General features: G+C 46.3%; 1 protein-coding gene across 2 annotated transcripts in view; it reads right to left on the bottom strand.

Annotated features, from left to right (window-relative positions):
* Window positions 1-23,673, bottom strand: part of LOC147610389 (Ku70-binding family protein) — a 94,732-nt gene that overhangs the window by 22,224 nt on the left and 48,835 nt on the right. For both annotated transcript variants that reach the window (XM_086786349.1, XM_086786350.1), the window contains exon 4: window positions 19,708-19,845. In XM_086786349.1, coding sequence (XP_086642475.1) covers window positions 19,708-19,845 — 138 coding nt within the window. The remainder of the gene's footprint in view (window positions 1-19,707; window positions 19,846-23,673) is intronic.

Here is a 23,673-nt window from a genome sequence, read left to right as displayed (position 1 = left end):
ACGAAATGCTTGCATGGAACGAAGTTGCTAAAAAACATGTAGAAGAAAATGCTAAATGGATTGAAGTGGTGAAAAAGCACAAGGATGCCCTGCCATCAACCACGGTCATAAACAACACATCAGAAGAGGAATATCGCAGGAAAGTGAGTGCCTTACATGTACGAGTGACTGGACTCAAGGAGACAGAGATCCCAGAGAATGATGCTAAGGAGTTATGTAAAACCATGGGCATTGAGGCACCCAAGCTTAATGCAGCCTGGCGAGTGGGCAAGAAAGACATGCCAAACAGTGTAGCACAAGAGGAGGGACAAGACGGGATGAACAGGAAAGTAAGGGATCGAGCACTCATTATGTGATTCCCTAACTTCGAAGCAAGGAAAAAATTCTTGGCTAAAAGGCCAACACTCAAAGGCAAGGGGGTTTTCCTTGGTGATGACCTCACCCTCAACCAACTAGCACACATGAAGGAATGCATGCCCAAGATCCAAGAAGCAAGAAAGGAAGGGAAGCTTGCATACTATAGAGAGGGGCGTGTATTTATTACAGAAAGACGCGCTAAATGACGGTGTGAGACCCATGGGACCAGCCTTAATGTTGCAGTATGGAATTGTAATGGAGCTCTGAGAGGCTTGATGCAGGTTTGTTTGAGGAGGCATTCGAAGGGAGGGATGTTATTTTCTAAACAGAGACACATCAGTGTCAAACAGGTACCTTACCTACGGTTACAGGATATGGATGGGAGTCTGCTTATCGTCCATGCCCACGGTCAGCGGGTAGCACTAGAGGATCGGGAGGGGTTGCAGTTCTGTTCAGGAGTGAACTAGGACATATTATCCAGGTAGTACGTCGCGATGATGAGGCTCGTTTCATGTGGATTAGAGTCAGGGCAGAGGAGGCTAGAGATGTATACATTGCCGTATGTTATTTTGCTCCATCCACCTCTAGGTTTGCCACACAGGGACAGTCCCCCTACTATGCATTGTATGAGGACATTATGGAGTTTTCAGGGTTGGGGGAGGTTTTGTTAGTTGGAGACTTTAATGCCAGGACAGCAAATCGACAGACACTCTTTTTTGATAGCACAGTTGACATGTTCAGAGAGATGGAGGTGGAGCATCTTGACATCGAGAGTCTCACAGGACACAGCCGCATGTACGGAATATGGAGAGTACCTTCTGGCTTTAGGAGGAGCGCACCGCTGCGCATGGCTTGGCTATACTTAAGGGTCTTTCCAGATGGCCTCTTTCAGGAGATTTCACGTGCTATCCTAGGTGACATGGTGCCAGCACAGTAGACTATGTACTAGCTCCTCATCTCTGATACCTCATGTACAGCATCTTACAGTCTCAGCCCTCCCTATTGGAGTAGCTGCAGATCATGCATACCTCTCTTTCTCCCTGGACTGTCAGTACTCCACGCAGCCTATCAGACATCAGAGATTGAGGCATCCTAGATACCACTTCACTAGGGAGACTGCCCATGTCTATACTTCCCAGGTATTTCTTGCTACAGCTGATTTAGACCCACCTGCGCCCATGGAGGGCCGCGAGGTGAGAGCCCCCTTACAAAGGGAAGTGGCTTTGGGAGTCGCTACTCATAGGCAGTTGCACATTGTCTTTCGTCGACTCATACGGCAAAAGAAAAGGGCATACTTAGCTCAAGTTTGAGCAGGACTTGTATCAGCTATTCTTGAGGCAGGATTCTAGAGATGCATGGAGACTTTTTCGAGAGCAACGCCCACCTATCCCCATTACCTCCCCAACCATTTGGGGTCAGTATGCCACTACTCTTTACCAGGTGCCTGACCAGCCTGACCTCCCAGATCCACCGGAGCCTCGGCTGCAGGCCTCCAGTTTCTTTCGGTTGAGCATGGTATATGATGCTATTGACAGGATGAAATCAGGGAAAGCTCAGGACCATGATGGCCTAGTTGCGGAGCATTTTATATATGTGAGAGATTTGTTGGCACCCTTGTTGACTCGTATGTTCAACAAGGTTTTGTGTGAGGGCTTTCTGCCTGGTTGGAAAGAGAACACCATTGTGCCCATATTGAAGTCTGGAGATCCCTTGTTAGGGACTTTCTTCCAGGCACTGAGCCGTGGAAGGACTTTCTCATGCAGCAGATCACGAAGTGTGTCCCTGTTCGCGGAGGTGACTAGCCTCTCAGCTCACGCTTTATTTTTTTGGATGCAGTTCACTGCTCCTCTTCATCCCCCCTGGTTAGGTCCCTCCTACGGGCTTGGGACTGCCTGAGGTGTTTTTTGGTACACATCCCCCGCATTCAGTGGAGGAAGCTAACCGGCAGCCCATTCTGTGGAATGGTTTGATCTTAGATGTGCATGGTAGGCCTCTTGGGGCAGCTATGCATATTCTTTGGGCTAGCTAGGAGACCCTATGCCCCATAGTGCTGGCTTGGAAGAGGCTTCAGATCCTCACCGAGGTGCAGAGATTGGATTTCACGTAGCATTTAAGAGGCTCTAGCCGGAGGATTGCACAAATTGATGTAGCCATTCCCAACCACTGGATTACTGGATCTTTATCGGAAGGCCGTCATCATTCTTGGTTTGGGGTTTTTTCTGGGACAGGTGTTCCTCTTCAAGCTATGGGTCTCCCCTTGCCAAGGGAGGATGATGTACCGGTCTTTTTTTCTGTACAGGATGGATGGCAGCTGGAGAGATGTGACGTGCAAGACCTTATTGAGGGCCCCCAGATTCGTCCAGTCAGAGTTGTTGATAGGTTAGGGAAGCACGTCTTTGTTGACCCCCCCCCCCCCCCCCCCCCCCCCCTAGGGATGATAACAGAGAGTGTTAGCCTTTGGTTGTATGGTGGTTTCCCTATCAGAAATTTGCATTGAGACCCGGGTGAGTGGGAGTGGAAGGATGCTTGTAACCCTTTGAAAAGCATGCCTTTTTTCAGTTATAAGGTGCGGAATGCCAGACATCTTATCTTGGGACATATTCAAAGTGTCCCTACTCTTAGACCCCATTGGGAATCTTACGACATTTCGACTGACATTCAAAGGGTTTTTTGGCGGAGATTGTGGCATTTTTATAGGAAGCCACAGATTTCCTCCTTTATCTGGGTTTCTCTTCATGGTGGTCTGGCCACCAATCAGTGGAGGTCTGTTATTGGTGCTGGCCCAGCATGCCCTAGATGTGCAGGAGTTTCGGAGTCAGTTTACCATTGTTTATGGGAATGTAGGGAAGCACAGAGGGTTTGGTCTACGATTGCACCCCTCTTTGGTAGGATTAAGAGGGATGCTATCATTTCTTTTGGTTCTATCATTTGGTTGACACAATCTGGGCCTCAGTTGAGATTCGAGGGGACTGACAGGAGCTTGGCCATTATGGTTAGGCAAGGAGTTGCTCGGCTGTGTTGTCTTCAGGATTTGCCACTTTCACATTTTGTCCCTCCGGCACAGAGGTTAGACAACTCTTGGGAGATTATTGCTAGCATCTAAGCCTAGAATATCAGGAAGGCTAGATGCACTGAGGCCATTGAGGGTACTCCCGTTCTTGTTTCTCAGTGTCTTTGCAGGGTTTGGAGTGATATAATTCACACCATTATGGCTACCTGGGCCAGAATCCAGGGATCTTCAAGGGCTGCAGAGAGGAAGCACCGCCAGTTTATGAGAGAGTGGCACATTGGTATCTTTTTCACATCCTCTCATTCGGGACCCTATTGGCAGCACAGGGCTCTTGATTGGTTGAGATCTCCACCTTGCTTGGTGTGAAATCTCCATTTTGTAAAATTTTTTCATACTTCGTAGTAGTCTCCTTTTTGCAAAAAAAAAAAAAAAAGTCTGGAGATCCCACAGATCCCAACAACTACCATACCATTAAGGTCGCCACACCTTGGCCAAACTATATGCATCTATTATTGAGCATGAGTTGAGTATTAGGGCAGAAACTCAAGGATTGCGAGCTCCAGGCCAGGCAGGTTTTCGACGGGGATACTCGACATTAGATCATATCTTTACGCTCAGAGCCATTATTGAGGAGGGCAGAGACATGGTCGGAGGATATATTATTGCTTTGTGGATTTTCGCAAGGCTTCTCATACGGTACCACAGGCCAGGCTGATGCAGAGGATGTATGACATTGGGGGTACCGCAAACACTCACTTGGGGGGTACTTACTTTATATGAGTCAGTCACTAGCAGAGTGAAGACTGCGGAAGGAAACTCAGATTTGATTTACAGCACCATAGGGGTGAAACATGGCTGCCCTTTGTCTCCGACTCTTTTCGGGCTATACATTGATGAGGTTTCAGATTTTATTGATAGAGGAGAGGCGAGAGGTGCTTCCTTGGCAGGAGTTTGGATACCATTTCTTATAAATGCTGATGATATAGTCCTTATAGCAGACTCTCCAGAGGGGATGCAAAGACATTTGGATGCACTACAGGCCTACATGGAGGCCAGGGACCTCACGATCAACCTGGGCAAGACTAAGGTTATGATTTTTAATACCTCAGCGCAGTGGATTAGCAGATCAGCACCGGGTTTCATTTATAGAGGGGAGATTGTGGAGCAGGTTACCTCCTGTGTGTGTATCTGGGAGTCCTATTTAGGGGCCCAACTTTTTCCATGCGAGCAGCCGCTGAGGCGAGATTGACACAAGGATATGCTGCTCTAGGGATGCTAGAGAAGATATACTCATAGGTACAGCTTCAGGAGCCCAAGACCAAATTATGGTTCTTTGATACTTTGGTCTCCCCTACTCTACTATATGGTGCCCCCATCTGGGGACCGAGCCTAGATCATCGCCGCCGCCGCACAGGGGGGGCCCTACAATGGATGGGAGTCTTTGGAGAGACCTCTTGTTATGATAATTGCTAGGATGATATGCAGTAAGCCATCAGTCCCACATGAGATCATTCGAGCCGAGATGGCTGTTGCACCACTCGTAGTAGAGGCTCTTACCACGTCAGTATCTTTCCTCCAGAGTTTATGGGAGCTCCCTCGACACAGATATGCTAGGCTCGCTTTGGAGTCATCATGACAGCTTGCAGAAAGAGGAGATGTGACATGCTGATATGCACACATGACTACATGGTTCGGTCTACATGGGATCTCGATGGATAGATTGCCACCTTTTCGGTACTCTTTAGACTCCCCTTCTTCCGCATGCTCATTACCGCTAAAACCATTGGTACCTCCAAAGGAGGGCGGCAATAAGGCAAGGGCTCTTTATGCATCTTTCTATGCATAAAATCAAAATCAATGAGTAACTCTTTTGAAATAAAAATAAATTTCTTAATGCATCTTTCTATCCATAAAATCAAAATTAATGAGAATAACTCTTTTGAAATAAAAATAAATTTCTTTATGCATCTTTCTATGTATAAAATCAAAATCGATGAGAATAACTCTTTTAAAATAAAAATAAATTCCTTTATGCATCCTTTTATACATAAAATCAAACTGAATGAGAATAACTCTTTTGAAATAAAAATAAATTCTTTTATAGATTTATGTGTTAATTTTTCAAAAGTTTTACCATAGCTCTGCTGCTATTACTGATAGTTCTCAATAATTTAAAAGAATAAAGTTTAGTAATATCCCTATGATTAGAATAACCATTAATTGGATCAATATCCAATTATGGACTTGATTCTTAATTTTTTCATAAATTAAATAGCATAAAAGCATTAAAAAGCCACTTATTTGGCCTCAATTGACAAGCATAGAAATTACTTTTAGATTAGAAAATAGCTTCATGAGAAGCTTCATTTGAATATAGAATAGGTCATAGGAATGACCATTCTTTGGGGGAGAGAGAGAAAGGTTGAAGTCTTCGGCTGATAGCCTTGACCAAAATCTTTCAGGCGGTCAAGAGGAGGGTGATGGGTCTCCATTGCCAAATCTCCAATTTGTCACCACCCTTCTTAGGAATCAAGTGAATCAAACCCTCTGAGAGTCTCTCTAGCATGACGCCTGTAGTCATAATCTCATTGAAGGCTGCTCAAAGGCCACCTTCCATGAGATCCCAGTGGCGAAGAAAAAAGGAAACTGAAGTCCGTCCGCCCCCATGCATTTTCCCCTAGGAAGAGCCATCAAGACCTCCGCCTACTCCTCTGTTGTGAAGGGAGTCAATAGGAGGGTCCGAAGAGCAGGGGAACCACCTGTCTTATGTGCCGCCAGACCCTCTCTCGCGTGTACACCACCTGTGAGTATAATGGGGCATCTGTGAGGAGGGATCTGAAAAAATCCATGGCAATGGCTCTCACATGGGGGGGATCAGAAACGACAGCTCCATCTTGGCCTCACAACCTGCAAATACCATCTCTCCGCTTGTGAGGTCCGCTTGTGAGGGCCTCTAGTCTCAAAGAAGAGAACTTCACTATTATTGCTTTCAAGTCGGCCGGCTGCTGGAGTACCATAAAAAGTAGGTCTTAAAGCCAGTCTTGCCAATACCTAGTGTACCCATGACCACATTTGCATCCCTCCTGATCTTCCAGGTATCTAGTATTGTAGCTACTAATCCATCATAGCACTACCTCTTCAATATAAGCAAGTCATACCGAGCGCCATACTCACGAGCAAACCCCAGTGTTACATGTATTGAGCTTGATCGTGATAATGCACAACAGGGCCTTCTTTATGCCTTTCTGTGGTGCGAATCTTTCGCATCAACGTTAAAGAGTAGAAAGAGAGAAGAGAATGAGAATATAGAAGACAACACAGTATTGGGTCCCAATACCCACTAAAGGGCCCTCCGTGCAAGCAAGAGTATTTGCTTATATTATTCTTTGGAGAAATACAAGTGATATGAATGCCTAACACAAGGACGAGGAAGATCGTATGTCGACTAAGTATCTATCACCATTTGACCACCCAATTGGTCCACCCGTGCTTTCTCATCATGTATGTACATTGGACCGGCATCCATGGCAGTTGTATATGCCGAGGATTGATGCCACTCATGTGATACTGTGGACTTGGCTTTCTGTTGGGAATTGTGTCTCTGTGTACATGCCCGGAAATGCCTGGTGGATTGTTCCATTGGGTCTGGTACCTCGTATACTTGCCTGGAGCACTTCTATTTTGGTATAGTCTCATGATCGGGGATTGTCCATACCAATGTTACATTGCATAGCATCATTAGGTGCTTGCTTGCAATTGAAATTGTATGTTGTTTTCATGCTTGCTTGACCAATGTGTAGTTCAGGAATTAGCACTAATTTATAAGTGAGTGTGTACACACTTCATTAAGTTTTGGGCGACCAAAACTCACTTATAAATTATGACCAGCTCGGTGTTCACACACACACTGATGTCCCGAGGTGGACAAAACCCAATGTCCACCGCCCAGACCTTATTCCCTTCGTACAAAGGAAGTAACCAACCATGTGTCCTTTCTAGCTTGCTCCACAAAGCACCTGCCTGCCACCTAGAGTGGACAACTCACCACCTCAACGCGGGGGCGTTTGGGTTGCATTTTCTGCACTTTCTCCTTCCCAACTCCATATCCAAGCTTGCTAGGGTGTTTCCCAAGCTTCTAAGAGTGTTTCCAAGATAACTCACCACCTCAACGCGGGGGCGTTTGGGCTGCATTTTCTGCACTTTCTCCTTCCCAACTCCATATCCAAGCTTGCTAGGGTGTTTCCCAAGCTTCTAAGAGTGTTTCCAGGTGCTATTCACTCTCCTACACACTCCCAATGACTGAAATTCAACAAAACAGCTCTCTTCCTTACTGTAATTTCTGGTCTTTTTGCTAAAAACCCTAATTCCAACCTTCCTTTCTCAAGTTGAACCATAGGGGAAGCTATCCCTTCATCCTCTTGAAGACTTTTGTCCTCGCGAAGAATTGCGACAAATCGAAGATTTCAACACTTCAAGCACTTCCATCGCGAAGACTCCGTTCTCATCGACTCTACTTGAAATTGGTAAGCTTTTATGCTTAAATATGGAAGCAAGTAGCAGGAGGGAGGAACCAGATTACAAGATCACATACCCTGTGTAGTGTTCTCTTGCAAATTGTTGCTACCATGTGTTGGTGGAACAATAGAGAGCAGATCGTAGGGAACATGGGCACTTGAGAGGGTAGTGTGAGTTGCAAGCACTTCCATCGCGAAGACTTCCGTTGTCATCGACTCTACTTGCAATTGGTAAGCTTTTATGCTTAAATATGGAAGCAAGTAGCAGGAGGGAGAAACCAGATTACAAGATCACATACCTTGTGTAGTGTTCTCTTGTCCTACGTGCTCTCTTGCAGATTGTTGCTACCATGTGTTGGTGGAACAATAGAGAGCAAATAGTAGGGAACATGGGCACTTGAGAGGGTAGTGTGAGTTGCAAGTCTACACCGACAACCACTTTGTTTGCAATACTGTATTCGTATGCATTGGTATGGAAATCTAGTCAGAAATGCCCATGACGCTATGTACTTGATTCTCCCAAGATTAATACACTTTATTTGAGGAAGGGGCCGGCCGTTCCGGCTCATTGTGCATCTCTTGTCAAATCAGCAAATTACTTCTTGTATTGAGCATGGTGTCCATTAAATCTTGGTGTATTTATGTGTATTGATTAGCATTGTGTTCAACCAACTTACAATATCAGCCTATCCCAAGGCTTTGCTGAAGACTCTCCTTGGCCACTGATGCAAGTCCAGATAGCTGTAGGACTACACATACGCTGGCTGAATGTGAAGAGAATCTTTCTTCCTTAGCCTGGAGTCTACTAGATGCTACAAACTGTAGGTACTTTGCTGAATACCTGAATGGATTTTGTGTGGGACTGAGGCCATGTTTAAATATTGACTCTCGACTGCACTTGGCTGATGCAAAATCCCACGACTGATTGTAAATATGAGTCAGTTGCTGTAAAAGTTTCCCACGACTTGATAATGCCAATCGGCAGCATTTAATGCCTGGTTGGGTGCTGCATTGCCTGCCGACTGCCCAAATTATGCTGGTCGGGCTATAGGCATTTAATGCCTGGTCGGGCTGCCCAAATTCTGATATATCCTACAATGCTGGACCTACATATGGCTTCAACCAAGAAACATGAAAGACATTGTGCATAGTCCAACTTTCCGGCAACTTTAACTTTAGAGAGACATCACTTACCGTTTGAATGATTGGAAATGGGCTGAAACTTCGGAATGATAGTTCGGGAGAATGCTTGCCCACTTGCTTTAGCCATTGTTTCATGATGCGGAGATATACCCAATCCCCTTCCTTAAAGTTGATATCTCGCCTGGATTTGTTGGCTTGCCAGGTATATGCTTCCTGAGCCTTGGCAAGGCGCTCCTTAACTGACTCCATGATTTCCAAGAATGTCTCGGTGGTTTTATTGGCCTCAAAAGATGGTGACACCTGTCTCATCAAAAGAGATGAGAACTGGCGACCAAATACTGCCTCATACAACGTCCGACCAATACTCGATGAGTGAGTATCGTTTAGGATTGCTTGAACCAAAGGAAGATATTGTTTCCATTTCGACTGCTGGCCATGGCAGTATGATTTGAGAACGTCAAAGACCAATTGATTGTAAATTTCTGTTTGACCATCTGTTTGAGGATGGAATGCGCTGGACAATTGCAACTTAGCCCCAAAATTGTCAAACAATGCTCTCCAAAAATGGGACGTAAATTTGGGATCTCTATCTGATGTGATAATCCATGGCAAACCACCAATGGGATACCAAAACCGAATGAACAAGCGAGCTATGGAATGAGCATGCAGAACTTACTGAATCTGTCATCAAACAGTGGTCATACACTATGTATTTAGATCCAACTGATGCGGGAAGAGGGCCTACGAAGTCCATACTAATGTGGTGAAAGGGTCCCTCAGAAATAGGCAAAGGCTGAAGCAACCTTGCCTACTTGGTATGAGGAAATTTTACTTTTTGACATATCTCGCATGATTGGACATGTTGGTAGATATCTCGTCGCATCTTAGGCCAATAGAATGACCTCTCGAATTTCTCCAAGGTTCTGTTAATACCCCATATGACCCCCAACTAAAGAATCATGGGCATCGTGGAGAAGGCCTTTGCGCTTTTCTTTGAGTACACAAAGACGGTTCTTCAAAAACAACCAATCATCCTGTCTACTGTAGTGACCTAGTTGTAAACTGAGAGCGAACTGATATTGAGTCCCGAACTCTTCCGAATCCGGATAGTGTGCCTTCATACTGTCTAAGTCTATGCCTTGAATTTCTAGCATAGTGGACTCCTGCAATGTCTGAATAGTGCCCTTTCGACTAAGAGCATTGACAACAAGATCATTTTTTCTCGGGACGTATTCAATCATTCGCCCAAATTGTTGGAACAATTGACTCCACTTGGACTGCCTGTCACTCCATTGGGCACTGGGCATAGTTTGCAACCATTTAACTGCTTGGTGATCTGCCTGAACTATGAAGTCCCTCCCGTAAAGGAAGTGCTTCCAATGCTAAAGAGCGGTCATCACCCCCAAGAGCTCTTTGTCGTACACTGAATAATTGTTCTTGACGTTATTCAATTTGCGGCTATAATAAGCCACTAGCCTACCATCTTGCTGTAAAAGAGCGCCAATGGCAAGGTTAGTGGCATCGGTAATCACCTCGAAAGGATCATCCCATGATGCGAACTTCAAAACTAGTGACTCAGAGGCAACTTTCTTCATTGCTTGGAATGCCTCTAGAGCCTTGCCCGTGACGTACACTTTCTGACGACAAGTCTTCACGTCCTTGAGCAAGTCAATAAGAGGTGTTGGTCAGAAAACTTGTCCATGTGGGTGTTGTAGACCTGACAAAGACCCACAAATGAGCGGATTTACTGGGCTATGTGGGACCATCCCAACTAAGAATGGTGTGTATCTTTTCAGGGTCGAGGCTAATAAATGAAGAACTGATGATGTATCCCAAAACTCACTCTTCTTGGCATTGATAAACAACTCATTGTCTTTGCAAGAGTTGCAAAACCTGTGCCACATCTCGCTCATGCTGCTTTGCAGTCCTTGAGAAGATAAGAATGTCATCTAAGAAGATGAAGACGCATTTGCCAATGAGATCTTGAAAAACCCGAGACATCATTTTGTTGAACGTCACTAGTGCATTGATGAGACCAGAGGACATCACCACAAATTCATACTAGCCACACTCGGTCGTAAAGGCCATTTTAGGAATGTCGGCCTCGAAGATCCGAACCTGATGATAGCCACTCTTAAGATCAATCTTAGAGAAAATCTTTGCACCATTGAGTCGTTCAAGGATGTACTCTATTCTGGACATGGGGAATCTATTGTTCACTGTTAGCTTATTGAGCGCCTTGTAATCCACACATAAGCGTGTGGACTTATCCTTCTTCTTGTTACATGCAGCGGAAGTATTCGTATTGGAGGATCCTATCACACAAATGCTCACACCGTCTTTTGTATCCTGAGTTTCGCGAGTTTAGCAATCCACTTTAAGACTTCAAACTTTTAAGAGATATGAGAGAGAGAGAGAGAGAGAGAGAGAGAGAGAGAGACTGTACACGAATTACCCACTGAAGGGCCCCCTATGCCGTTACCGAGATAGTATTTGCTTTATTATCTTTGAAGAGACTGACAGTGTGACTGATGATAAGCCAAACGCAAGACCTCTGAAGACCAAAAGTTGGGCTCAACTATACACTGCTGTAGAAGCACCAAAGATGTCCAATCTCGAGCCTATGCACTCGTCCCAATGGAATGAGAAGGGGATGCAAAGCTGAGGCTGAGAGAGGGGCTGTTTGGGACTGTTCTAGACTGAGTATGTATGCTGTAAATGATTATGAATGCTGCATTTTACCTTCACCAAGTGGCTGGAGCAAAACGATGAGCAGATGAATGCTGAAAACTGTATGGATGTAGAAAACGCAAGGTGAACTGTTGGCTGAATGCTGAACTGATGCGTTTTGCTGATGCAAGGTGGCTGAATGCTCATGCGTTGAGGCGCCTAGTGCTGTAGGAGGAAAACGCTGAGGGATGATGTCTGAAACTGCAATCGCTTATGCTCCTTGTGCTGAAGATGCCAAGCGCTTGATTGCTCTACTGCTGAATATAATGAATGAAATAATGAATATGATGCTGATCTATTTATATGGACCAAAGGAGCCAATCGGCTCGCTATAGAGCTGGTCGATTGCTCATGTCCACAATAAATGCATAAATGATGTATAAAATGCTGAAAATTATGAAAAATTTACCTGAAAATTCCTAGTAAATATACTGATAAATACTAGATGATATATGGGGTTTCTACAATGGTCTAAATGCTATTAATGAATGATGTGCAATATGCAAAATGCTTACAACTGCAAACCCTAAGGTTTCTACTAACTGTACATGCATGAATGCATCTCTTCGAGTGGGTTAAGGGACTTAGACTGACTGACTGACTTGCTATGGCTGAGAATGACCTACGTAGCTCGTGCCTGACTTATCCTGGACTGAGGATTACAATGGGGTCACGGCGTACAACAAATATCATCCTGAATGGTACTAATATTGTTACAATGTTGCACTGATGATGATGAGCCAGTTTGTCACCATGCACTACAGTGCAGAGTGCATGTGACACTTTTGGACAAGAGAATGGGAGCGGCAAAAGGTGAGGAAGATGATCAATAAATCTGGACCGAAGTAGTTGGGCTCACTGCTCCTCCAGCTCGCTCTCCAATGCCTTAGAAAGGCGGTAGGGAAACTTACTTGGAGGTTCCGAACCAGGAACCGATCTACTGGGTGGAAGAGTAGATGGAAGGTCGTCTCGCAGCATGATGTTGCTTTATTGAGAGAAAAGACCAGCCATCCATTGCCCCCCTATGGGTGCTACTTAAACTGCATTAGACTGAGCGCAGACATATAACAACGCACACTCTGCTCCTTTTCTAATGTCTCTTTGGGCGTTAATGTGGGAAATGAGTGGAATCCCAAGAATGCTCCGATCCCCGCGAGTCATGATAGGCTCAAGAAAGCCTTCAACTATGGTGAAAGTGTCTTGCCTCCAATCAGGAATGGGTGCATATACTGTCAAAACCACTGGATCTCGAGGATCATGTCACACCCTAAAAGGGGGGAGACAATGAAATCCCGCTAGAATGTAGTCCGCTAAGCCTGAAACTCAAATTGCTGAGCTTTATGAGTGATGTGTGTACGTAGACCAAGGATAAACCCGTCCACATCTAGATGATAAGGGACCAAGGTATAGCTCATCTTGGTAGCCAACTGCGGAGAGATGGCATCCTCAGAACTACCAATGTCAAAGAGGACAACAAACTGCTGTCCCTTTGCAGTGCCATAGGCACGGATGAGAGCCTTTGTCTTGCCCTCACCCTCACCCTCCTGCTTATCATCAAATACCACGGGTGGCACTGAATTCAAAGAGGGTAAAAGCTGAATGGCATTTGAGGCTGATAGCAGAGGTGTGGATGATAATGCTACGGTTGCTACTGTGCAAGTGGATGCCTTAGCAGACTTTTCAGCCTGGAACTTAGTGCAATCTTTCTCTCCGTGTCCCACAGTGTGACAAAAGAAACAACCGTTCTCGGTCCTGTACTGTGTCTGTTCGTTTGGCTAGAGATAACCTCTAGTGATGCGCTCCTCAGCTTTTTCCTTAGGAGTCTTCTTGGGCATAGAATCTTTCTTATTGCCCGATTGACTCGAAGAATTTTTCTTTTGGTCATTTTGGTCCTTTTGGTTTTTGTTGTTCTGAGCCCCCTTATCCTTTGTAGATGACTACTCGGTGGATGACTATTGTTGAGGCTTTGGGGTAGGCTGTACCTGCTTGGGCTTATCTTCGTACAGCATCAGCTCCTGGTTCTAAGAGCGGGTCAATGCCCGTGCATAAGTATGAGGCTCAAAATTTTACACTGGGTACCTAATGGTAGTGTCTAAAGCTCAAATAAATTGCTTGAGCTTATCTTCTTCCAATATGCCCAACTATTGGGCCATTGTAATGACCTTGTTTGAATAGGTCAAAACAAGGGAACCACCCTAAGTGAGTTTGTAAAACTCATCCTCAAGATTGGTCATGTACTGTGGTGGAAGAAAACGGGCTTTGAGGTTAACCACGAAGGTGTTCCAATGAAAACGGAATTGGCATGTGATGGGGTCTGTGTGAAGTTGTGATCAATGCTACCACCAAAAGTAATGGCTTCCCCAGTGAGTTGGGGTGCTGCCACATGGACTTTGTCTTGTGGATATGTGATTTTAGCTAAAGGAAAATGTGCTTCAAATTGATGAATAAATTGAGTAACTACAGCATGATCACACTTACTAAAATTAGGAGAGGTTCGTATGACGGTGGTGGTAGGGGCAATGAAGGACGAGGAATGTGGAGCCTGCTAAGGGAGGGCCGCCAAAAATTGTGCCATCGTTTGCTGATTCTAGATTTGCACAACCTCCCCGTCGAATCTTTTCTAGAACTCTCGATCGGCTTTCTCTGCAGCGTTGGTCTTCCTCATATTGGCGTGTGGCTTCCCTATCCCTCTGTTCCTCCACACGCCTCAATTCTTTTTCTTCATCTGCTTTTCTTTTTGCTTCGTCGTCTTTTCTTCTTTGTTCTTCAATATGTAAGACCTGTGCTAGATCTGAGATGCCTTCTTTGGGCTTCTCTTTTTCGGCAGCAAGCTGCATCTTCAGAGAATTTATTTGCTCCATCATTGTTCTCAGGAGCTCTTCTATGCTTGGTAGAAGCGTTTTTTCTATTTGGAAGCTTTGTGCCTCCATCCCTTCTTGCTCGCTTTCTTCTGATGTGATGTTTCTCCCAACATGGTGGAGGCCTGGGTTTCTTTTCCAAGCCGCAGTTTAACCATCCACCAGATGCTCTCACTTCTTTAGGTAGCCGAGTTGGGTTACCAACCTGATGCTCTGATACCAATGATACATGCACTGAGGTTGATCGTGATAACGCACGACAGGGCCTTCTTTATACCTTTATGTGGTGAGAATCTTTAGCATCAACTTTAGAGAGTAGAGAGAGAAGAGAATGAGAATATAGAAGATGACACACAATATTGGGTCCCAATACCCACTAAGGGCCCCCCCCTTGCAAGCAGGAGTATTTGCTACTATTATTCTTTGGAGAAATGCTGTACAATGCTGAGTACAAGTGATATGAATGCCCAACGCAAGGACGAGGAAGACCGTATGTTGGCTGAGTATCCACCTATCCCGAGGCTGTGCTGAAGACTCTCCTTGGCCACTGATGCAAGTCCAGATAGCTATACGACTGCACATATGCTGGCTGAATGTGAAGAGGATCTTCCTTCCTTAGCCTAGAGTCTACTGGATGCTGCAAACTGTAGGTACTTTGCTGAATACCTGAATGGATTTTGTGTGGGACTGAGGCCATGTTTAAATACTGACTCTGGACTGCAGTTGGCTGCCTTAGAGGGCTGTCGGCTGATGCAAAATCCCACAACTGACTGTAAATATCAGTCGGCTGCTGTAAAAGCTCCCCACGACTGGATAATGCCAGTTGGCAGCATTTAATGCCTGGTTGGGTGCTGCATTACCTGTTGGCTGCCCATATTATGCTGGTCGGGCTGTAGGCCTAGTTGGCTGCTGGCCGACTGGGCACAAAAGCCACCAAGGGGCTTTGCCGACTGCTTAGCAAAGGCTTGGATCAAGCCCAAGTTGGGGCTGGCCTTCCCATCCCTTCTATGTGAATGAAGCTAAACATGCCTACATGCATCTAATGCTAAGGTTGACAACTACATGCTTCTGAATGTTGCTTTCTCCAAGTGGGTTAAGAGGACTGACATCTAATTGACCTCTGAGGCTCAGAGACTTGACCTACGTAGCTCGTGCTTGACTGTCCCTGGACCGAGGGCTCACAATGGGGTCACGGCGTATAACAAATAATCCTAGAAAAGCTGATGATCATGCCAATGTGTCACTGTGTACCCCACTGCAGGGTACGCGTGACATTCCCTCCTGCTTAACTTGGCGGCAGGTTCAAGGCTTCCAAGTAGTCCGCCAACAATTGGGGGTACTCCTGAAAGAACTCTTCATCCAACCAAATTGCTTCATGGGTTCCACAGTCTTTAAACTTCGTATAGAACTGTTGTATTCTATGACCGAATCCATGCTTCTATCTGTGGAGGAGAATTTGCTATGGCTCTATGACTTCAACTTCGTCAATCATATCTGGTTGTTGCTCTTCTAATATATCCTGCAATGCTAGACCTAATGCTGCACTGATGATCATGCCAATGTGTCACTATGTACCCCAGTGCAGGGTGCACGTGACAACCAAGGTCTCTAGAAGCCTCAGATATTTCTCGTCTTCTAGTTTCTCCTCGGCGAAACTTTGGAGAGATCTCCGACTTGGGTCCAGAAGGAAGCTCTAGCATGGTATCTATACTCCACCCTCCTCTCCTCTATGGAGCTAATCTCTATATGGGAGGCAGCCAGCTGCCTCTCAATCCACAGGCTCTCTGGGAAACTCTCTTGAAAAGACAGTGGAGAGAAGCAAGACCCCGCTGAATGCTCCTCTCCTCCTCACGGAATCTCGCCAATCCACTATGTGCTGCCTCTTGCATTAAGCCACTTATCTCACTGAGGCCCACATCCAAGGTGCGTGCAGCAGAACCTAAGATAAAATCCAATCCCTCCCATATCTACTCTATCCTACTACAGATATCAGAGTCTTGTATGAGGCTGTCCGCAATCCTAGTGCTCAAGTGCATGTCTTGTCCCCAAGGATCCTCCAAGGACAAAATAACTGGAGCATGATTAGCGAAAGTAGTGCCCGCCAAGATACCAAACATGCCCCCACGACCGCAAGCCCACTCATCCACATAGAATCTATCAAGTCGAGAGAGATTGGGACCGGTGCAGACTCTCAAGGCTACGCCTAAACTCAATGCCAAGGGTCCTGTCCCCTATGTGCCAAGATCAATTCCTCCCAAGCAGAGTACTCTAAGCTTGAGACTGTAGCCATGCCTCCTCCAAGTATGTCCTGTGCTGACTCAATCATGTTAAAGTCTCCACCCATACAAAAATAGTCAGCCTAAGGGAGGGGCTAACGGACTGTGCTCTAGAAGGTGGCTCTACCTGCAACAACGACATTCGGGCATAAACATTGAGCAAGCCCACACAGTCCTCTGCAATCCTAATGGTAACCCACTAAGCTCTCCCAATGACTATGACACTTGAGTCAACCACTGTTAGCAAGAGCTCCTCACTGACAAAAATACAAACTCCCCCTGCATCCCGGAGGAGGCAAAAGAGGGAGACCAAAAAGTGTGACTCCTGCCTAGTAAAATCTTCCCGCAACGACGGGTATACCTGATGGAAAAATGGTGCTTCTCGAGGAAAAGAATGTCAATGGGTCCCCTAACTATTGCTCTATGGAGCTCTCCTCTAAGGACGCCTCCCCTCTGAAAGCACTCTGAGGCCCCCCCAAACCCTAAATGTTCCATGAGGCAATCCACATATCAATCTCTATGCGAGGTGGAACTATCGGAATTGCTCTCCACTTGAAGAGTCTTGGGCGTGGGTTTCAATGGGGAGTAGTCACAGTCAATCCTGGGACGAAGGCACGCCATGTGGGTGCGGATCCTGTGCTCCATGTGTCGCCACTCTGTCCAAGCTCGAGAGTAAGCATACTCTAGACTCCATCTGTCACAATGTAGGTATCTGTAAGAGGGGGAAAGGGGTATTGCCACTGAGATATGAAGGAACACAAAGAGCAGCACCTCCAGGCTAGAGAACACCACCTCCCTGTTCTGATCTCTATGGCATGAACCTCCAGCTCCATCCGAGCCAAGGGGACCAGAGATAGGTGAGCACGTTGGTGATGCGCAGATCATGAAGATGGTGTGAGAGCTCCACTGCTTGCCTCTAGACGGCGCAAGCCACCGACTCCGGATCCCACTCTATCCTCGAGGCTGTACTCAAGGAAAGGAGAATATCATCATGCCACTCTCTTGCGTGGATGGCTTGGAATGATGGAAAACCACAAAAATTTGAATGGGAGCCTTTTTCTCCTCGAAAATATTAGTTCCTTCCATAGGGAGACATCAGAAGAAACTATAATCACTGGCAGCTCCAGGATCCTAGGGAGACCACCTGGTGACTCTAGCGGTAGAGCCCGCAGTGGGGAGGCGGCGATGGTAATCTCTACCGGCCACGAGCAGCGATGAATCAATCATTGGACGGAACTTGCCGGCTGCCTCCGCTCCAGATCAGGCGCAGCCAGAGGGCAGCCCAAGGAGGGAGGGGCTGCGAGCTCAAAAGAAGAGGATGGGGCAAGGGGAGACTGCTGCGGGAAGAGTCGGAGGAGAGGGTTGAGGATGAGGAGGAGGGGGGGCGGCAGAGGGGGATGGGGATGGGGAAGCTAGGAAGAGGGAGGTGGGAGCGGCTTGGGGGGGGGGGGGGGGGGGGGGGGGGGGGGGTGGCAGGCGGAAAGAGGGGGGGGAGGGGGCATAGCGTGAGCAGGGGCAGCTAGTGGGGGCGCAGGCAAGGACAATGTGGAAGGAGGAGAGGGCAATGCTGTTTGAAGGGGGAGGGGGGGGGAGGGGGGCACTCACACATATGGAACAGTTTTGAGTAAGACAATGATCAATTTGAAGAACAAAGTAGGAGGCTAGTTCCAGAAAGACGACACCTTTTACAGAGAGATACAACAGAGCCCTAAGAGAGGGCTACCCGAGGTGTCTGGATATGTGTGGGAGTCTCCATATAGGGGACACTTGTGCATGCAGAGAGACAGGAGGAGGGGGGGGAGGGGGGGCATACTTGAGTAAGAGAGGCCTCTCCCTTGTCAAATCCTTCCTGCTGCGCATCAATGAATGGTGGTTTGCATAATGTCTCCCCATCCTCTCTGGACATAATAACTATAAATAAATGGCATCCCATCAATGTGCAATTGTTTGCATGATATATAGACAGCATATACAGGTGGCACCACAGGCATCATACCCTCGCAGGATTACCCTGGATTCAGGACATCAGCTGCAGCGCAAGTGATGTCCCCATTCCACAAGGCCCAAGCGATCAATCTTGCAGCAGCTCTAGATCTGTAAGATCCTTGGGAGACGAAGGCTGCCCCACAGGAGGTGGACATTGACAGCCTATATGAGGTCATAGATGTTACCCCCTCAGAGTGATCACGACATAGCTAGTATCCATGATGTTGAGCGAGGCGGCTCCTTTTGTACTCAAATGACATGGTTACTTCATGGAACTATTTTAACACTTTTTGATCTCAAAGACCCTTCGAGTTATCTGTAGATGTTAAGATAACTTTCTTTTATTGCTTTCTCGGCGAGTTCCCCACAAGGAGGCCGGTTACTCACATGGAGAGTCCTAGCTTGTCTATGCTTCTCTAGAATTGTGGCATTGGTGTTTGTGGCTTTTTGCTTCTTTGTGACCTCTACCCATTGTGAGGCCTTCTCAATATCTTTCTTAACAACCTTAAACCATTTAGAGGTTGTGTTGACGTCCTAACGGGGTAGCCATGGGACAGTTTTCGGCAAGACGCAAAACATGGGAAACAGAAACGATACTGTTGCTTTGTGTACTTCCATAAAGCCTTCAATACAATTCAATGTGCGACACTAACCAGCCGGCAGAGACAAATAGATCTGAAGGATGGCCCATTGTTTGGCCTACTACGGATTGTGATGTGATTTTGTAGCAACTTGTATATATGGCATAAGTCTAGAGCCACACATTATACGGCAATCATCATATTGAGGTGCATCTTTTACACTTAATGGCTCCATAAGCCATAAAATGTTACCTCACTGCAGGCATGGTGAGCACAATTAGTCCAGTCCAAATTTTCTGCTCTACATTGATCATAGGCATGAATGAGTTCATGGATTATAGTCTGATCAACTTCATCCTGGTATAAGACAGAGTCGCTGCAGACGATGATCTACTGCACAGAGAAACCAAAAGATCAGAAATCAGCTTCATTTAACTGCTCAGATGCTAACAAAATAACAACCAGTGCAGAACATAAATGCAACAAATGCAGTGAAACATCATATGCTAACAACGAACTTGAGGCAAAAAATAACAGGAAAACAAACTAATTGCTTACAATTTCATGATAGGGCCACAGAAATGTTTTACAAGGCCACCACTTCCTTTTCATGTACACAAGTTGATGACCCCTCTGACAATGCAACAGAAACATTTCCAGCATGGATTCACACTCCTCAGAGACAGGGGGTTCTTATGAAAGTGAGTTAGCAAGAACTCCGGCACATGTTTGAACTTACTTACAAAGAGATGGTGAGGCTTCAGCCTTCAAGACAGTATGAAATAAAGGATTTCAAACAATGGCCATGCAGCTCTAGTTGCCACACTTCAACTTGTATCACCCCGATGTCCCCCAAAATCAACCCTAGCAGATCATGAGGTCTGTTCACTAGCCTTTCCTTTCTTTCTCCTGAACTTACGTATCATCTGACTGGTTATGAAATTGTCTCAAATGTCCGATTTACTTATGCAATATGAGGCCAGACATCATAGTTACGAGTCACGACAAAGAAGGAAACAGAAGTGGAAACGGAAACAGAAATGGCATTTTCGAAGCTGCCTTCCGAACCCATGAAGCCTCCATGAAGATACCACTCGTGACAAAATGTCGAAAGCCATAGCCTTCTATCCATCTCTTGCACCATAACACTTCAAGTGCTTCTTGTTCCTGGCTGACTACTTCCTGTCCTTGGTGTCTTTTCTCCTGAGCTTCATCTTTAGCTTTTGCTCTTCACCTCATATAGGCAAAGACTCATAATCCTCCACTATCTCCTGTACTTCCTTTTCACTTTCCTCATGTAGAAGCTTTTGATGTGGCGACCACAAGCTCGCCTCCTTGAGAAAGTCGACGATATCCCGGCAATGGAACCATGAAACCGGCCTCCAGAAATCTGACGGGCAGTGAAACAAACACTCGCACATAAAACACTTCATCACCCATGGGAACCTGGAAAAGGAAACAAACAGGGGGAGCCAGAGTGCTCCTGCAAATAGTACAAGGACACCGATTGGCCCCAAAACGCAGTGGCGCCCCTTGGGGTATTTCTTTACTTGAACAAAATTTGAGTACAAAGTATAACTCGTAGAATCCTCTACCAATAGGATCCCTCGAAGCTTTCACCTAGGACTTCTCATTATTACAACAGAGCATTCCATAGAGAAGGCACACTTGTACAACACCTCCCTGCTTGAAAAGGTCTTCTCCATCTCTACTATGGATCCCACAAACCCTTTCCCAAACAGCAGTAGGGCTGTACCAAACCATATGTCCTTCCCTATAGTCACAGCTTGCATGTAACCTTGAGAATACTAGAACCTGTTCACATGAATCCAGAGACATGCTTTCCACATGAAACCAAAGACCTGTATCTGATAAACCATAGACCTGTTTCCTCGATACCAAAGTCATGTTTCCTCGACAAAACCAATGTCCTGTTTCCATGATAGATAAACCCACATATGCACCATCCAATAACGGTGCCAAAAACCTAGAGAGAGAAAGATAGAGGACGTGTCAAGCAGTCCCTGAATACACATAAGTCCAAGACGAAGAGCAACAACACATCTCTTCCAAGAACATCATCCTGTGCATCTTAGCTTGATTCTCTGTATCCCAATCTCGTAAAACAAGGCCTGCAATCCACGATGAAAGAGAGAACCATATCCACGCACTAGGGCCTGTAAACCACACATAGAGTCCAACAGATGCGCTACACAAAAGCACGTACGCCCATAGCACAGAGGCGCACCCAACAGCAGCCCATGCGTGCTTCTGCGACAACCTGGATGTGACTCCTGCAAACCTGCGTAGCCACACAATACGGCCCACATGGCAACATGGCGTACGGTTCTGGTGCCCGCCTGGCTACAATCCACGTACGCAGTCCAACGCAGCCCCTTTGGGGCTCGCAGCCCACTTGGCTATTTCCATACGTGAAGCAGTCCTGCTGCTCGCAGCCCGCCTAACTGCCTCAATACACGCAGCAGCCTGACGTCCACTTGGCTGCAGCCCATGTGCGCAGCGGCGCCTCCAGAACCATGTTCACACACGTCTTATCTTTCCACGTAGTTACCTATATAGGAACCAACTTAGTCATAAGCCACCACTTCTACAAGACTCTTTCTGTGGAACAAAAGACAAAATCAAGGTCGTAAAAATCCCAACAACCTCTCAACCTCCAACTCCCATGGAATTGGATAACTTGAAATCATGGAGACAATTATCGTAGCTAATTATTATCTATCGAGACTCCACACCAGGATTGGGTAATTCCTATTCCTCGTACCTAGGGGGATCCATTCCTGTTGCCACAACACTATGAAAATATACCCAAACTGATATTTTATCCAGCACCCAAAGTAGCCCGTACATAGCACGTCTGGCGTCCTTTCGCTGGCTGCAACCTGCCTGGCGCCCACAGCCATACGCAACCCGCCTGGCTGTGACCCGTACACACAGCCGCGCCTGCTTGTACCACATGACGACCACATGTCAACTCCACACGACGACCTGCCCTCCAATCCGCCAACCTTCGCCCTTTATAAAGAGGCGATACGCTTTTCATCAAAAACGCCAAAAGCAACAGCAAAACACACGCTATAAATATATTAATATTTTAAGCTATCAAAGGTTTAAAAACCTTATAAACAATAAAATCCCTTTTGTCCCCTTTCACACTTGGGATGGCCACCATATATGGGTTTCCTTTTCATATCAACCCGATGCCTGTTCACACTGTCCATCCCGTGCCCGTGCCCACCTGCTTGTTGTCCAAAGGGAAAAACACAAGGTCGTAACACATCCATTTCCCTTGCACATAGTTCAACACTCAGTTGCTAGTCATTGCCATTGTAAAGCTTTACTGCTGTTATAAAAGGTGATCTTGTCCAACTCTCATTCTCCTTTGCACTCTCTCATATGTTTACTGTTGATGCTTTTGCCTGTGCTATCTCCTTCATGGTATCATACGCTTAGGTCTAGGCTGCTCCAAACTCTGCGAATCTGCCCACCTTGCTATGCGTTATGCGTTTTGCTTCCATCACTTCTCCGGCTGCAGATCAGTCCATACAGTAGCTGCATTTTCAGTACCTTGCTGCGTTTCTGGTCCAGCCCTCTTGTGGTTGCTGTCGGCCAGCCCTACAGGCTATGTTTTGCTCTTCAAAGGCAGATTTTGAAGTGTTTTGGCTGCGTTTCTACTACAGCATCTGTTGGTGGTGCATTTCTTGCTCGTGCTGCTGCTGCCAGACAAGTGGCTCTTCACTGTCTTCTTCCTCCATGAGTCCATGCCCTTCCGGTAGGCGGTTCCCAGTGGATCTTGGACTGTTTTGCTGCTGTCCCGCCTCTTTCTCTCTACGGTTTGAGAGGGGGCTGATTGTTCCTAATGCCTCGCTTCATTGGAAAGCACTTGAGAAAAGTGTTTAAGAGCTAGGATTTGTTCTTTGCTACTGTGGATATGGCTCCCCCCCTGTACGAACAAAGATGACAAGTACTACGCTCATTGGAAGCTTCAGATGCGGGTTTGGTTCATCCTCAAGGGTTTGTGGAACATTGTTCAGGGCATTGAAAGGAAGCCCGAACGTCCTCAAAACTCTAGGAGGTGGACTCAAGATCAGGAGGATGAATTTGCTATGGAATTACAAGACTGGGAGAATCGGGACTCGAAGGCACATTCTGTGCTTGTGCAGACCGTCACCGAGGAGGTCTCACCGGCAGTGCAAA

This window comes from Cibotium barometz, chromosome 49 (genome assembly GCF_041138505.1).
Source record: "Cibotium barometz isolate CiBa-2024 chromosome 49, ASM4113850v1, whole genome shotgun sequence".
NCBI lineage: Eukaryota > Viridiplantae > Streptophyta > Polypodiopsida > Cyatheales > Cibotiaceae > Cibotium > Cibotium barometz.
The sequence above is the reverse complement of the archived record's forward strand: the minus strand, read 5'-3'. Positions and strand labels throughout refer to the sequence as shown.